The following is a 17,145-nucleotide window of genomic DNA, read 5'->3' as shown; positions in this document are numbered from 1 at the left end:
TTCTTAAACAGGTCTCAGAGAGGGGATGTTGAGATGTGCAAATATGGAATTGCACTTTTTCCACACAAAGACTAAAGGTTTCTCAAAGCAAAATCAATGTTTTACAGGATGCTTCCAAATGGCTCATGACATGCAGAGCTGGGCAATACGATGCCACTTTCTCACACAAGAAAAGTCACACAAGACCATCCATGACAAGCAAATCCTTGCAGAAACACACTCTGACCTCTCCACCATCAGCCGCTTCCTGTGTCTAAGCCTGCTGGCCTCCCGGATGGACTCCCACTTCTGTAAGTCGGCCTCGCTGCAGGGACCAGGGGTGAACCTCACTGGAGGCACAGTAGTTCCCAGCTTCCAAGATTGGATCTTACGAGCCAACATGTCATCTTTCTTCTGCCTCCAGGAAGGAACTAACACTCTACAGCTATTACTTTTTTCTTTAGGTGGGCATGTCCTTTCAAGTACACAGAGAAATTTTGCTTGAATTTCCGGAGGAAGAGTCCAGGGTTCGGGGAAAGGGACTGGCTGGTATCTATCTGGGGCTCCCGACAGAGGCACCTCTTTCTTCTGTGCTGGAATGCGGCGAACAATCATATCATCTTTTTCTAGGTCTGGAAGTACAAGTTCACCTTCCCTACACTGCAGTATTATATCTTGCTCTACAGGATCGTCTTGCCCAGAAAGCCTTCTTAAGTCTTCGAAAGCCCGAAGGACACATGGGTTTGCATGGAAAGCCCCAGTCTTTCTGACAAAGAAATCATCATTCTCTAAGTCAGGATCCAGGGCTGGCATCTCCAGGTCATCTGGTCTATATCCTGGTGTATAAGAGAGATTCTTTCTGCGTGTTATGAGCCTTGGGCCAGCAGTGGGATCAATTTTGATATGTGTTTCGGAAGACAAGATGTCATCAGAATATGTCTGGAGGGCCTGAAGTAATAAAAACTGACTGAAGCATAGAAAAGAAAAAGGAAGGGAGAATCTTATTAAATTTGGGGAGAAAAGGTAATTAGGTAGCAGACCAACTAGCCAGTCACTGTGGGTGAATTATTTTGGGGGGCCATGGGAGGGACTCTTGCTGGGAAGAAAGACCAGCATTTAATGCCGTAATCCATGACTTTCCTGGACACCATTTAAAGGAATAAGAGCAGAGTGTATCTCTCAGTGGGCACCACTGAGGCCAAGTGATGGGGCCAGAACGGGAAGAGAGTGAAGCTCCCTGATACACACAGTGTTCCCTTCCACCCCTTCCTCATCCCATTGGCCACAACGACCTAAGTCCCCTCCCAGAGAAGCAGCAGTGATCTTCAAGAGCTGAGCAACAAGCACTGGTTGTCAGCAGATTAAATAAAATGCTCTGAAGCTTTATTAAAGACTCCTATGAATCTTCTCTTTGCATTTTCCCACCAGTCTCGCCTGTCCCAGTGTCTGTCTATAAGTTATTTCCTTTCTCCACAGCTCCACACATCGCACAACTGTAAAATTAGGTCAACTGCCTAAAAAGCCTTTTCAAAACGGTTTTCCCAAGAACTGTCTATGCCACATGTAACTATATACTCTCTTGTACGTGATTGTGCTAAAGAATATTTAATCCTATAGAATTTCAAGCTCACATGCTTGTACAGAAAGCACGATGTCATACGTTATGCTTTTATAACTAAACATTAAGTGCCTAAGTGTTCACGACTCAGCACGTCATGGCCAGAGGTTAAAGTAGCAGCAGAAGCTGGCACAGGCGTCACAGGCCAGACTCCAAGCAGGCGGGCTCATGCAGGCAGGTACACCTGGGCTCATCTGAAGCACCACTAGTTCTCCTGGCTGCATGGGTGTCCCGGGAGTTTCTGGTCCATTTCTTAGCCAGTTCCAGCAAGAGTGAACGTCTCTGACAGTTGCTGTCTAGCCTATGATCTGCTTTTTGTATTCTACTAAAAATGGCGGAGCTTCTGTCAGAGCCTGAATCCTCATCGTCAGAGTCTGAATTCCCTCTACCGTAGAGTGACATAGAGAAAGGAAAGAGAAAAGAAGACAAAGAATTGGAGAACGATGCGACTAAAAATAATGTCAAGCTCTGGCTATGGAGAGGACTTTTTACGATCCAGATCCTAAAGTTTAAATTTAGACAGTAGTTTTTTTCAGTTAGCAATTCTACAGATGTTGAAGGGAAATTAACCTCTCTCATGAAAAGTACACATAGAATGTACCCAGCCAGGGTACTGAGCGGACACCAGAATAAAAGAAACATGCACAGAGACAAACCTGAAGCCCTGAAATTCTTTATACCATGGTTTATAAGTTTCCCTTTTTATTCGTTTCCAGTTCACATCTTCTGGGATCCAGCATTTGGGAAGAAACTGATCAAAAGCATTCCCTGGGCTTGGCATGATTGGGCTTAGCTTTCGCACGTAAAGATCATCCCTTACAGTGTTGGGTATGCTTGTCTTTTCTTCTGCCTCTTCCAAATAACAAGAGGAGTCTGAAGTTTCTTGTACTGTTGGCCAGTTCTCCACGTTTGTGCCCCAAGTTCTCCTCTCGTTACTGTTCAAAACATCCAACCAGTTAAGACACCGCGTGAGCAATTTGTGACACAGAACACAAGAGGCATGCTTTCTGTCTCACAAAGTTTACACTGTGAATGCAGCCAATTAGTTCCCATTCTCATCAGTCTCATCATTCCAGCTCCTACAACAAAGTTAAGGCATTATAATAGCATCTCATTTTAATTAGAGAAGAGCTTGATACAGAAGGGCCAAAGACAACTACAAAATGTGTTAAAAGAGAGAGACAAATTGCAAACCATCTGGGGTGTTACTTTACATATTAAAAATCAAGAGCATAATAGACATTCCAATCCAAGAGAAATTTTTCTGACCTCGTCATTCTGTATAGCTCAGTGGCTAATGGGTCAGCAGGAGAAAAGACTGGTGCACAAGACTTAGGAGAGATGCTTTTCGAGATGAAACCCTCGGGCCTCTTTTTCATTTGGAATCTACGGTTGGCTAAGTCATCCAAAACTATATCCGGCAACCTCCGTTCCTCCTCCGAGTCTGATCCACTTTCAGAACCATACACCTCCTTCTGATAGGAATCTGGATTCGAAAAATCATGCTTTGCTCTGCTGATTTGATGGGAAATAAAAGGATTCTTTTTGTGTCCACTGAGCTCAGTCAACACAGAAAAAAAATAATGGAAGAAAGTAACACAGCAGAGCTCACAATGAACAACGTAAGTCATCCAGGAAGCTGAAAGATAACCAGTGAGCTAAAGGCATGCATCTAAAAAAAGAACCGGCAAATCATACGCTGACATTCTAAAACGGAAGAAATCTCTTCAAGATACGGATGACTAAAAATATAGGTAAGTAAAAGAAATACTTCATTAATGAAGTTCTATGTTATCTGTGAAATACATTTTAAGGACCATTCCTTTTTACCAAATTTAAATATCCTGGCAAATTCACAAAGCAGACTGAATTTTAAAATTCAACAATCAGCTCGCATCCCAGTACCTTGGAAATGTTCCATCGGCTTCTATGCAGACTGGGCTTGTCCAGCTTCTTCTGTTATCCTCATTTTTGTCCAGCTTTTTCTTCCTTAAGGGCGCCGGCACATAGGATGGCTGTCTACCCTTGTTGGGTAAAAAGCGATTAAATGGTAAAGCGGACTTTGGTTCAATAGCCGAAATCCTTCGATATGACATATCATCTTTATTATGGTCCTGCATTTTGAATGTAAATTCAGAATCTGTGTCACTTTCACAACCTATTAAAAAAAAAAAGGCACAAGAATTTGCTTTACTCTCCAGATTACTCGTCCAACTGAAACCCACACAGCATGCCTGCTTTTGTCTTTCCCTTGGAAACCCAGTGCTCTACTGCTAACTGCAGGGAATATTTTTAGAAATTTGTCATGAAGTTGTGATAAGACCCATCAGGAGGAACTTGCTTTGCATACTGGAGATGCATGCAGTACATTCTTTCACTGTTGCACATTCTAAGCAGAAAAAGTCCCGGTTTATGGCTGAACCCCTTTTCTTCCCAGTCTTCCTTGCCCTCACGATTTGTCATAAAATTTGTTGATGGAATACACGTGAATAAAATCTAGCAATCAAGTCAAAGGTGGCTAAAACGAGATCTGAATGTAGTTCGAGGGAAACTCAGTCATTGAAAATAAATCATGCAGTCACCCAAAATTTCTGTGAGGCGAGAGACAAGGGAAGACAAAGAAAGAGATGCAAAAAGCACAAAGAAGTTTGATAGATCCTTGTGAGACCCCTATGAGCAAGAATCACACATTACACATGAGGTTGGACCAAATGACTTCTAATGTCCCCCCAAAATATTAAGAGAACACAGAACTCGAGGCTTTTTCTGATGGTGGTCACGGAAATATTGGGAACCTTGTATTTTGATTCAACATCATTTACACACAAATTTGAAAGAATATACTTTGATACACCTCAAGGTCAGACAGATACAAACACTAATCTGTTCTCAAAAGAAAAAAAGTCAGTTTGTTCTTTTAAATACATGGGAAGAAATGAGGGTACAAAACATCACAATAGATACGATATAGATACGATAGATATAAGCTTCAGCTGCCTCCCATTCTGCCCTTTTCTTCCTGCCTCTGTGTATTTGTTAAGAAACTTTGCAAATGTTGCATGCTTCCCGCCGGAGCTCTCAGAGGCTGGCTGTGCACGGTACCTGAGGACCTGGGAGCTGTGGGCTCTAGGCAGGAGCACACCTGCAGGGTAAACCTGAGCCAAAGGCAGTCTCGTCCCCTCCACCGTGCCTGGCAGGAGTCTACAGTAGTAACAGAGAGGAGGCTACAGGAAGCGGTTGAACACACAGCTAGGAGACCTTGAGACAGGAACAGGGAAAGGAGAGTCATGGAAAGAAAGGAGGAAGTATAGCAGCTATGACCAGAAGGATTAATAGTCAATAATCTCGCGCTTTGTTTTTACTGCCTCCTAAATTAGTACATTTTTTGAAAATCAGAGAGAAATGTCAAGGATTCTTGCTAAAATCTTGTACATGTGAAATTTGTACAAAAGATCCTTCTACTTCGGAATTTTTAAAGCTACTTTTTTTTTTTTTTAGTCCAGCACAGTCTGCTGCAGAGTAGGCAAATATTCTTGATCTGGTAAGAGAGATGGATGAAAAATGCCACCAGCCATATCAGTAAACAAAGGATATTGCGGCCAGCCAGCCAGCAGCCACTGCACCTGTCCCCGACTGTGCACCCTGAGGGGATTCAGGATGGAGAAAAGCAGGCTACTCGCCCCATATAGTTAAGGTGCATGTCAAAGGAATGATTTCAGTGAGCCCAGACTCTTTCATCTTTCCATACATAGGAAAGCTTGAAATTCATTAACTTGAGATGTCTGGCTTTTCTTTAATTAACAGTAATCTTTTGATGTTCTGACTACCTGAGTGAGTTGTTTTTTGTTTGTTTTTTTGTTTGTTTTGTTTTACAAAGACTCCTATTTATCCCAGCTCCACCCTCACCTCTTCAGAGCAGTCCCTCAGAACTATCTGAGACACTGTCTTCTGGGCTTAAGTCCTCAGCAAGTCTGCTGAATAAAACATAATTCTCAACCTTTAGATTGTGTTTTTGCTTTTTTTTTTTTTCAGTCAACAGAGGCTTCATATAAAACTAAGGAATATGACTTTGCAATTCTGTTAACCTAAAAATATTATCTTAACATCAGTATTATATTGATCATCAATTTGGGATTACAACCTGGTAGGTAGCAGAATTTCAACATACTGATCACAAAAATGTTTTATCATCCTGGTGGCCCCCAGGATTTTCTTTTTTTTTTCCCTTAGTTGTAATTACCAAGTCTTCACTTCCACCCTCTTCAAACATGGTCTGCAACTCCTTTCCCAAGATCAGGAAGCAGCGTGACAGTAACCCTCTGCTTTTCCTCACAAGGGCCAGGAACCCAACCCAACAAGCATCTGAGGACAGTGCTTCAAGTCACACCACTGGATCAGTGCATTTGAACTGACTGGAGTCTGTATACTCCCACATGCCTTCAATACGGGTCCCTTTTATTTCTGTTGGTCAGATATGAATTCAAACATCACATGTGTTAGGTTCTTCAGTCAGGACAAAGTAATGTAGTGGGTTGAGAATGTCAACCTCTGCTTTTACAGCTTTAATCACTCAGATGAATTATGAACTCATTCATTTCCTTAAAACTATTATAAGAGTCATCTGGGCTATGAAAACATTAAAGCTAGACAGCAAACAGCCAACAAATACAGCACTAATTGTAAAGGTTAACGCAAATAGCCATTAACTTTTTAAACGCTTAAATGCCACGACTACTCAAAAAGCTAAAGAATTTGGGGTTTTGTTATAATATTTGTGGATTCATTCTATTTTTGAAAAACAAATTCATTGTACATTGCTTTTATGTAAATTTACATTAAAAGAACAACAGCAAATAGGGCTTCCCTGGTGGCGCAGTGGTTGAGAGTCCGCCTGCCGATGCAGGGGACACGGGTTCGTGCCCCGGTCCGGGAAGATCCCACATGCCGTGGAGCAGCTGGGGCCCGTGAGCCATGGCCGCTGAACCTGCGCGTCCGGAGCCTGTGCTCCGCAACGGGAGAGGCCACAACAGTGAGAGGCCCACGTACCGCAAAAAAAACCCAAAAAACAAAACAAAACAAAACAAAAAAAGAACAACAGCAAATAAAGGTTGAATTCTAGCTAATGATTGCATGCTGAAGCATTTAGGACAAGTGTAATGTTCTCTGAAGTGCCTCAAAAAATAAGATGGATAATTAATGCACAGAGAATGAGAGCTTGGTATGTGATAAAGCAAGCACAGTAAAATGTTACGGTAAAACTAGGTGGCAGGTACATGGGTATTCATGTAAAATTCTTCCAACTTTGCTGATGTTTGAAATTTTTTATAATAAAAACATTAGGCCGCAAAAAAAAAACATTAGGAAAAACACTTAAAATAAAGAATAATAATCAAAATAAACAAGCAAAGTAAAACTCTCTAACAATCCGGCAAAAACTCACAACCAGAACTCTCGATTTTTCATGCTGATGGTGGAAGCAACAGAAATAGTTCAAGAAACTTCACTTGTGGTTTCAATCTAGTCAATTTGAATTGCGAGAGGCATACAGTCAGAAATTTCTGACACCACCCAATAGCCAGGGGCAAAAGACTTGCATTTAAATAACAGATTTGACCACAATATTGGGATTTTGAAAGAAAGTTCCTTCCCACAACAGAAACTTTCATTAACACGTTCCTTTCACACTTGTCCTGGGTTTACTCTGACCCTGACAGACGCAAAAGATGTTTTCTAACACAATGCCAGTGTTGTTACTTAATCAAAGTTTAGCATAATATTCTATCATGACAGATATCAATCATTTCTTTTCTTAGGTAGAGATAATTATTAAAGTATTTTCCTGTTTTTTCTTAGAAGTTTTTTTTTTTTTTTATCTTTTGCAGAAAAGTAAGAAAAGGAAAGAAAGCTTATTCAGGAGCTAGAACAGACTTTTATAGAATCTTATTTACTTTCTGCTTTATGTTTAGATATATCAGTTACTAGGCCTCAGAGGCAGAGATTATTAAACCCGAATCTGGAGAGAAAAGAATTAGGATAGATTATCGCTGATAAAACAGGTCATAGTTAACTGTCTCTTCCCCAAACTCCTCTAAAAACAGAAGATTAAAAGAAGTGAAACTATCACCCCTCTAGTGGCAATATAGTGAGGAAGGAACAAGAGAGACAGACAGAAAGAGAGACAGAGAGAAGGAAGGAAGGGAGGGAGGGAGGGAGGAAGGAAAGAAGGAAAGAAAAGACACCCCCAATTATATTTCCATCTCTACAAAAATATACTTCTTGGCGAAATTTTTGCCTCAATAGTTTCACTCCATTTTTCTACTCTCTCCAATTCCCAATTTTCTCTCAATACACAAAGAAATAAAAATAAACCGTCCAGTCCAAAACGTAACTCACCTTCACGTGCCCCCCTCAACGTGATATCAGAGGAGCAGCTTGTGAATGACCTAGACCCCAAAGAGTCCAAGCTTTCAAATGAATCTTCTCTCTTATAGTTGCCTGGAGGAGCAAGAAATTCTCCACGCTCAGCGCACCAGATATCACCGTAACCACTGTCTCTGCCACTCCTCTTCAGGAAGCTGGACTCTTCGAGTGCCTGAAGAACATTTTTTAAAGACTTGTAAGTTAGCATAAACTTCCAAAAATGTAATCAGTTATCGCTTACTGATTTGCAATAGTTCAAGTTGTGCTGCATTTGATAGGTGAGGCAATGAGACTGCCCCATTAAAAATCAGAAAAAATCTGATAAAAATCAGAATATACATCTGTAAATGTTTTCCCACAACTAATACTTGGCACTCATGTGACTATATGGAGGTATTCAATATTATTTAGTAAGGTAATAATAAGGGGGAACGTTTTAATAAAAGAAAAGCTAATAATTAGAGTAACATTCAAAGGCTAAAATCAATTATTATCTACAGTTCTCTGGCAATAAACATGAAAGGAGGCAATGAGAAAAGCCAACCTTAATTTTGATATCCCAAAGGAGAAAAGTTAATAAGATTATATTCAGCCTACCTCCAGGAAATATTAGGGCTCATTTTTATTAAATAAACAAAAAAGCCATAACAAAGTTCTTTAACAGAAAGAAAAGTTTTAAAAGAGAGAGGGGCAAGAATAGCAGGCGTACACTTCACAAATTCATTTATTTTCACTCAAAACCTAGATGTGAACCAAGGAAAGTAGACTTGTTTGTTGAATATAAAACATTTTCCCTGGATCTAAATGAAATACTTGTTTAGCTCATATAACAGCTATATAGAAATATGTAAATGTTATTAACCACAGGTTTGTAAATCATATAGAACTTACTAAAATAAGCATCTTTAACTAACATTCCTCTAGGAAAGTTAATAGCAAAATACAACCGGACTTTTTAAAATTAGCATGTAAGTAGAATTTATAAAGCCTTTAGCATAGTTCTAATACATAGTACTCAATGAATAGCTAGTAACTATAATTTTTTTTAATATGGTGAAGGTAATTTTGTTACTATAGTAAAAATCAGAAATGTTACTTTCAGGTGATGATACTAATATAGAGATAGGAATTCCTAGGTTCTTTTTTTTTTTTTTTTTTTAAAGCAGAGGGTTTTCCTTTTTTTTTTTCCTTTAATTTTATTTATTTTTGGATGCTTTGGGTCTTCGTTGCTGTGTGCGGGCTTTCTCTAGTTGAGGTGCACGGGCTTCTTATTGTGGTGGCTTCTCTTGTCGTGGAGCAATGGCTCTAGGCACGCGGGCTTCAGTAGCTGCAGCACGCGGGCTCCAGTAGTTGCAGCACGCGAGCTCAGTAGTTGCGGCACGCAGGCTTAGCTGCTCCACAGCGTGTGGGATCTTCCTGGACCAGGGATCGAACCTGTGTCCCCTGTGTTGACAGGAGGATTCTTAACTACTGCACCACCAGGGAAGCCCCAGGAACTCCTAGGTTCTTTAACAACCAAATGTAATATGTCAACTTTCATTAAATCATTATTCAGAAAAAAAGCTATGAAAGAGAGTTGGGAGACAATTGGGATGTTCTGAATATAGACTGGATATTAACTAATGTGGAATTCATGACTGTTCTTTGGTCTAGTAGACATCACAGGTATATGGAAGAATATTCTTACTGTTAAGAGATGCATGCTGAGTATTTAGGGGTGAGTTGTCTGCAATTTACCTTGAAATGATTAATTAAAACACAGATGGATACATAAATAAAGCCAATATGGGACATGTTTAATGATTAAATCCGACGGAACACAGGTGGGTATTTGTTGTACTATTCTTTCAACTTTTAATTAGGAACATTCTCAAGATATGATAAAAAGCTGAAGAAAGAATGTTTACAATGAATAATTAGCAGCTGTCTCAGGCATACTTTTGGCTAAGACTGGATGTTAATTCGTGGTTGAATTGTTTGACAAATGCTTAAGTGCCAGTAGGGTCTAGTAGACTTATGTGAGATTTCATATATTTTGGACGCCACACACACCCTGGAATTAGAGTTGACATCCTAGCATGAAAATGAAAGTGCCTGCTTTGTACCCTATTTCCAAGCGGGTAGGGAAGCTGGGCTTAGTGCTGGTACCACCAAAATACTTCTTAAAAAATATAGGTTTTAAAATTCTAAGTAAATCTTTAGATTTACCAGGTTTCTTAGACACACACTTGTTGAAGCCTTAGAGTTCAACTCAAGGAGATGATTTTTGGCCTCGTAAGTGTTAAAGATAATGATGATGTGCCACCGTGGTTATAAAAGAACCTAAGTTTGGCCCCGTTGCCTGGTTCCTCCCCCAAACCCCCACCAAGGACTTTACTCTGACAAGTCACCTAAAATGAGTCACCTACAACTTATAGGATGACTAAGGGTCAACAGCTTACTGCAAGTATTTTTTTTAATATATATTTTGGATTGGCCATTAAGCGTTATCTAGTTAAGGGAGAAAAGTCTGATGAACACAATGATTTTGATTTTAACAGAACAGATGCAAAACAGCTCATATATTCACCCACCTCTTATGGCTCTCCACACTCCACAATAATGGAACGGAACCACAACTATAGTTTTACCTATGAAAATTTTTTTTTTTATAAATTTATTTATTTACGGCTGCATTGGGTCTTCTGCGTGGGTCATATGGCTGTGTGGGCTTTCTCTAGCTGTGGCGAGTGGGGGCTCCTCTTTGTTGTGGTGCATGGGCTTCTCATTGCGGTGGCTTCTCTTGTTGCAGAGCATGGGCTCTAAGCACACGGGCTTCAGTAGTTGTGGCATGCGGGCTCAGTAGTTGTGGCCCACAGGCTCTAGAGCACAGGCTCAGTAGTTGTGGCGCACGGGCTTAGTTGCTCTGCAGCATGCAGGATCTTCCCAGACCAGGGCTCGAACCCGTGTCCCCTGCACTGACAGGCAGATTCTTAACCACTGCACCACCACGGAAGTCCCTGAAAATTCTTTTTCATCTACTCTGATTTTGATACTGGTGATAGGAAGCAGCCTCGAATAAAGCATTCCCAGCACAGACACTCTACTAGGATGATTCAACCTGAGTCAGACTGCCCTAAAAAGAACCAAAGGCTGTAATGAGAACACTAATGCAAGAGCCAAAGTCCTATGTTATTTTTAACTGGATGTTTTCTTAGCTGAAATACCTGTAAGGCAAGGCTTTGCCTTTGCTCAAATCCCTGCCACATTCATCCTTCAGAGCCTTGCCCTCCTCCATTGCACTGACCTACCTGTTCATCTGTCTACATCAGAGGGTTGTGCTGTAAGGAAGGGTCATCAGCCTTGTATGAGTGTTTTCTCAACAACTAGTACAATGCTTGTGCATGGTATTATCTCAACTGTTATCTGAATTAACTGTTTTAAGGAATTTAAATAGGGTATTATCAACTCTTTACAATTAGAAAATAAAAATCCAGAAGGAATACCCTAATCTTCTAGACTATAATCCCATCTCCCTATAATGTATGTGGCTGGGTTCAGGCAAAACTTTTTAGAGATCAGAGTAGTTATAAGGCAAAGTGATCATTTTCATCCTAAAATTTCTATCTTCCAATTATAGTAACTAACATTTATTACACCCTTACAATGTGCCAGAGACTAATGTTAAATGCCTGATTAATCATCATAAAGACCCAGCAAGCAACTAATATTAATTAGATGACCATATATTATTTGATGACATATTTTCTTCTGCACAGCAGATTCTCCTGCATAAATACCCCCACAGTGAAGTTAATTTTCCCATCTGAATATTATGAGTGAAGATTTGCCCAACTCTGGTCAGCGCTGGCACTTGAGATATAATGACTCATGGCAAGACAGTAAGATAAAGAAACGAGTAACTTCCATATATTTTAATAGCCCTGAAGCACCTCTCTATTACAGGTTAAGTTCATAATGAATATAGAAAGAGTTAGGTTATATAAAGTGCCTAAGAAAGAAAGTAAATTAGTATTTTGTTGAGTTACCTAAAATTAAGAAATAAATACATATACCTATATCATATACCCTGGAAACTGCTCTGAAATACTTACTCACTCCTTGTGGTGGCTTACAAAGCCAGCAAATGAGTAACAGTCCTCTCCACCCATCCCAATCAGAGCCGCCATATATCATAGAGGGAGGAGAAGAAGGCAGAGGGCATGTGGAAAAAAGAGACGAAGGGGAAAGGGGAAGATGAGAAGTAGTACTAGTTAGAGTAGTTGTCTCATATAGATAGAGTTTCCTTACCTTAGTCAGAGCTTGCCCTAAAAGATTCTCAAATGCTTTCAAATTAAGATAGGGACCATTATAGTAGGGGTTACTTTGTGCTTTTCTTCCCAGCCAGTACAAAGTTATCAAAACCTTTAAAAAAAAAATTCCATGAAACAACAAGATCAGTCTATTTAGTAACTAATGGCAAGCTCAAATGCAAGTGAGCACTCTAGATAAAAGACAGTATCTATGGTTGAAAAGTAGATTTTCTTTTAAATTATGTAAAGGAGAAGGGTCACTAAAAATGTTAATTCTTCTTAGATTTCCATCTCTGAGCACATTCTCAGAGCAAAAGCCTAGACCCCAACAGGTATTTATACTCTACCGGTACACATGGAGAAGGAAAAAATTTACAGTAAGAAAACATAAATTAAACTTTTAAAGTAATAGTTTTCCAACAATCTTACAGACTGCACACTTAAAATCAAAAATTCTCAGCTTCCCTAATAATGATATTGAGCTCTTATGTTTTTCAATAAAGCTGTCACATTTTTAGAAATTCTTCTAATATGCAGAATATTATAGATATAAGTCTACATTGGGCAATTGCCCAGATTCCTTAAACATTTAGTGTTTTTCCTTAAAGTCTGATTTTGGTGGTTTCTGACTTGCTCTCCTAAAAATCCTATAGCCTATTCATTTGCCTTTACCACATTACTAACATGTAAGGACCCACTCCCTAGATTTAACCCACCTTCTTATACTATGAGGTCAGAAAATACATGTTTCAATCATATTTAAACACAATTAGAATTTGTTTCTAGCAAAACTTAGAAAAAGGATAGAGAATATATCAGATATTTTTAGATCCCACTACCTTTTCACAGAACATGTAAGTAAAAAACCATTTATAATGTCCCATTAAATATATCTTACATTTTTCACTCTCCTATCAGTCTCTTCTTGCCTGTAAAGAAAAAAGAAAATATCCATTAGTAATATCTATGAACCTTAAATTGTTAATTATTAACTAGAAAAAACTCATTTGTATTCTAAAGTTCTATGAATATTAATACCACCTGAAAGTTCAGAAACCTTAGTCAGTATATTATCCATCAGAAGGATTTTTCCATATTCATTGATTTCATGAAATATAATTGTCAGTTTTCTATAAAAAGCAAGGTTGTCTTTTTTTCATTACTTTATTCATTACAGTCTGTTTGGTTTTTTTTTTTTTTTGCGGTATGCGGGCCTCTCACTGTTGTGGCCTCTCCCGTTGCGGAGCACAGGCTCCGGACGCGCAGGCTCAGCGGCCATGGCTCACGGGCCTAGCCACTCCGTGGCATGTGGGATCTTCCCGGACCAGGGCACGAACCCGTGTCCCCTGCATCAGCAGGCGGACTCTCAACCACTGCGCCACCAGGGAAGCCCCAGTCTGATTTTTTAAATGTGTTATTTGCATTTGTAAGTTTTCATTTTAAACAATGTTTAAACCCAATCAAAAGGGGGAAAAATCAATGCGTGCTCACGGCAGAAAATAAATCAGGAAATGGGGGGAAAAAACCTTAAATAGGAAAAAACAAAAGTAATTTTGCCCTGAGTTTTCTTTTCCACTTTGCGTGAGGGATTTTTCACTCAAGTTCCCCAGAGAAAATTGCTCAGAGACCAAACCCTGCAGATGTTGAAAAGTGCAGTTTAAAACATAGCCATGAATCTCTGCCTAAAGAGATTTCACTCTATTATAAGCATCATGGGTTTTCCCCCTACCTGTAAAAGGGCATGACATTTGTGGGGAAAGTTAAAGAGGCAGATGTCACCGCAACGTTGAAGACGAAAAAACATAAGCTAATTAACAAAGCGATGGATGACCCTAAACTATTGGTGCTTTCCATCAGAGACTTAAGCAGGATCATTGCTAATTCAGAGAGATGCAGGAGCCTGAACTAGATGACCTCCAAGGTCGCTTTTCAGTCTAAGAGTCATAAGTAGTACCTTTATAAGAAAATATATATGTATACACACACATCATGTGTGTAAGACATATAAAACACACATATATAACATATATACACAGGGAGACAAAGAAAAGGGGGAGAGAATGAGCACACAAACGGAGACAAACATTTAACTTCATTTTCAAAGAATCCATGAAGACAGCTACAACCATTCCTTCCCATAAGATAAACATGAACTGAAATGAACTTAAGAACAACATTTGCCTCTCACCTACCCCCAAAACAGCAATAACAAAAGTAAAATCCACAAACTCTCACCCTACTGTGGAAATGGAAATTGGTACAACTACTTTAATACATTCGGTAGCAACTATCCAAGCTGAATATACAGTATATGCATATTCTGTGACCTAGTACTTCCACTCCTCGATATATACCCAACAGAAATGCTTACAGATGCTCACCAAAAGTCACATGAGAACCTTTATAGAAGCACAATTCATAATAGAATAAACTGGAGCTACACCTACGTCTTTTAACAGTAGAATGGATAAATTATGGAATATCCACACAATGCAATATTCCATAGCAATGAGAACAAACAACCTGCAGCTATATGGTTCAATCTGACAAACAATGGGAAGTAAAGGAAGCCAAACAGAGCACAGACTGTATTATTCATTCAAGTCGAGAACAAAAACAGGCATAACAAAGATATGATGTTAGGAGTCAGGATACTGTTCACCCTGGTGGGGGAGGATGGAAGTGACTGGAAAAAGGTGAGGGGCTTGTAGGGCGCTGAAAATTTCTTATATTTTGATCTGTAAGCTGGCTATTTAAGTGAGTTCCATCTCTAAAGTCTGTGAATTGTACACTTAAAATATACATATAGAAAAAGATACATACTTCAAAAAAGCAAATAAATTTTACAGCCCAAGTACTTAAATCATAGCTTATCTCTTAAGTAAAAAAGAAAATCATCTTGTAAAAACAAAATCAACATTTTTCAAAGAAGTGGGGGAGAAAATCACTAGAAACTGACAATTAAAAAAAATAAGAGTTATATTGGGAATTCCCTGGTGGTCTAGTGGTTAGGATTCAGCACTTTCACTGCCATGGCCTGGGTTCAATCCCTGGTCAGGGAACTGAGATCCCGCAAGTCACACAGCATGGGCAAAAAAAAAAAAAAGGTGATAAAATATATAGCCTCTTTTTATATTAATGACCAACAAACACACTTCAGACATTAACCAAAGCACAAAGAACCATCAATATTCAATGAAAAGGATACATTAGGCTGAAAATCACCACACTCTTAACAGTCAATGCAAACCACCCCACTTTTCTCATAAGTACACTGAGGGTCGAAAGAGGAACAGAGCTCTCTTGAACGCCTGGCCTCCTTTCCACAGCCCTCTCTAAAGGTTTCTAATCCAACACACTCATTTACTTTGTATTATGATAAAGCAATAATTGTAAACACCAGGTATGGCCTATTTTGGAATAAACACTCACAATAAGCAGTGACCTTGGCACTACAACCTTTCCCTCATTTCACAATCCCTTCTGAATATGAGCATTTATAACATGCTCTTGAACACAGTGACACACATGCCAGCCAAACTGCTGTTCTATCACTGAAATGTAATGCCAGGAATTCAAGTAGTCAATGATTTGCTGGAGTCAATAGAGGTCAACTTCTGACACACAACAAACACATCTCATTGTATGCAAGTCAGTAACCAGGCGGCTCCTTTCCCTGCTGTGGCCACAGGGCACAACCCCAAGGCCTTCCAAATAGAGCAAGCATGAGGGCAGAGGAGAAACTCATGGTACCAGTCTCTCTATGAGCCATCCAAGATATTGCCTAACCCATCAGAACCCAAAATAAGACAGTCTGATCTACAAATAGGCTAATTCCCTTACAACAGATATTTAAACAGCTGACATGGTATATAATTCCCTGTTCAAAAGCATGGTCTTTGGGTCAGATGTAGGTCCCACTAGCTATGTTCATTTCGGCAATTTACTTAACTCTTGAAGCTTCCATCTCCTTCTGGAGAAACTGCAAATAATGGCCCTTATTCCAGGACATCAGAAGAAAAGTACACAGGTATTTAGCAGAGTCCCTAGCCTCATGGTAAGTGCTCACCAAGCAGCAGTTATCATTAGACTGTAAGCTATGTGAGGGCAGGGCCCAACTTCTTTACCAAGCTACCCACACAGGCTTCTTAGTGACGCCATGCTGGACCCCAATATTTAACTTGCAACCAGCCTGCCTGACACTCCCCATCTGTCATCCCTGCTTTATTTTTGTATTTATAACCATCAACTGCATGCATTCGTTTATTATCTGTCTCTTCATAATCCAAAAGGAATTTTTGTGATTTTATTTACTGTCATATCCCAAGTGTCTTAAGACAGGGTCTACCACCTGACAAGTACGTTAAAATATTTTATTAAAAATGCCTAGCACATGGGACTTCCCTGGTGGTCCAGCGGTTAAGACTCCATGCTTCCAACGCAGGGGGCGTGGATTCGATCCCTGGTCGGGGAACTAAGATCACATGCCACTCAGCGTGGCCAAAAGCCACAAAAACCAAAACAAAACCTCTGAGTTCCTGGAGTTTTCTAAATTAATTATTTCCATAATTTTTTAAAAAAATGCCTAGCACAGTGCATGGCACACAGATGCTCACCAATACTAATCTGAACACATTTATTTAGCTTACAGAAATGTAAGTCAGCAAAAGAAATCCTGAAATGATAAAAGCTCAGGAGATTCCTATGTGACGTCAAAGGACAGTTAAATTACATTAGCTTACTTAAAACATCCAGTTTTGACTCCAACTGTATTGATACTCATAACTGGGCTTCTTTTTAAAAGGTATTTTCTTTAAAATTGCAATAAAAGGAATT

The 17,145-nt window shown here is 39.5% G+C and overlaps 1 protein-coding gene across 4 annotated transcripts in view; it reads right to left on the bottom strand.

Moving 5' to 3' along the window:
* Positions 1–17,145, bottom strand: part of LMO7 (LIM domain 7) — a 202,668-nt gene that overhangs the window by 47,920 nt on the left and 137,603 nt on the right. For 3 of the 4 annotated variants that reach the window (XM_079903483.1, XM_079903484.1, XM_079903485.1), the window contains 4 exons: positions 13,208–13,238; positions 12,308–12,421; positions 7,991–8,189; positions 3,503–3,755 (listed from right to left, as the gene is read on the bottom strand). In XM_079903483.1, the coding sequence (XP_079759609.1) occupies positions 3,503–3,755; positions 7,991–8,189; positions 12,308–12,421; positions 13,208–13,238 (597 nt within the window). Of the gene's footprint in view, positions 1–226; positions 947–1,781; positions 1,983–2,253; positions 2,533–3,502; positions 3,756–7,990; positions 8,190–12,307; positions 12,422–13,207; positions 13,239–17,145 lie in introns of all 4 variants that reach the window. The other variant, XM_079903486.1, reaches the window with a different exon arrangement.

Source organism: Stenella coeruleoalba (genome assembly GCF_951394435.1).
Source record: "Stenella coeruleoalba genome assembly, chromosome: 18".
In the NCBI taxonomy this organism is placed as follows: domain Eukaryota; kingdom Metazoa; phylum Chordata; class Mammalia; order Artiodactyla; family Delphinidae; genus Stenella; species Stenella coeruleoalba.
Note: the sequence above shows the minus strand (reverse complement) of the source record. Positions and strands in the feature narration are given on the sequence as shown.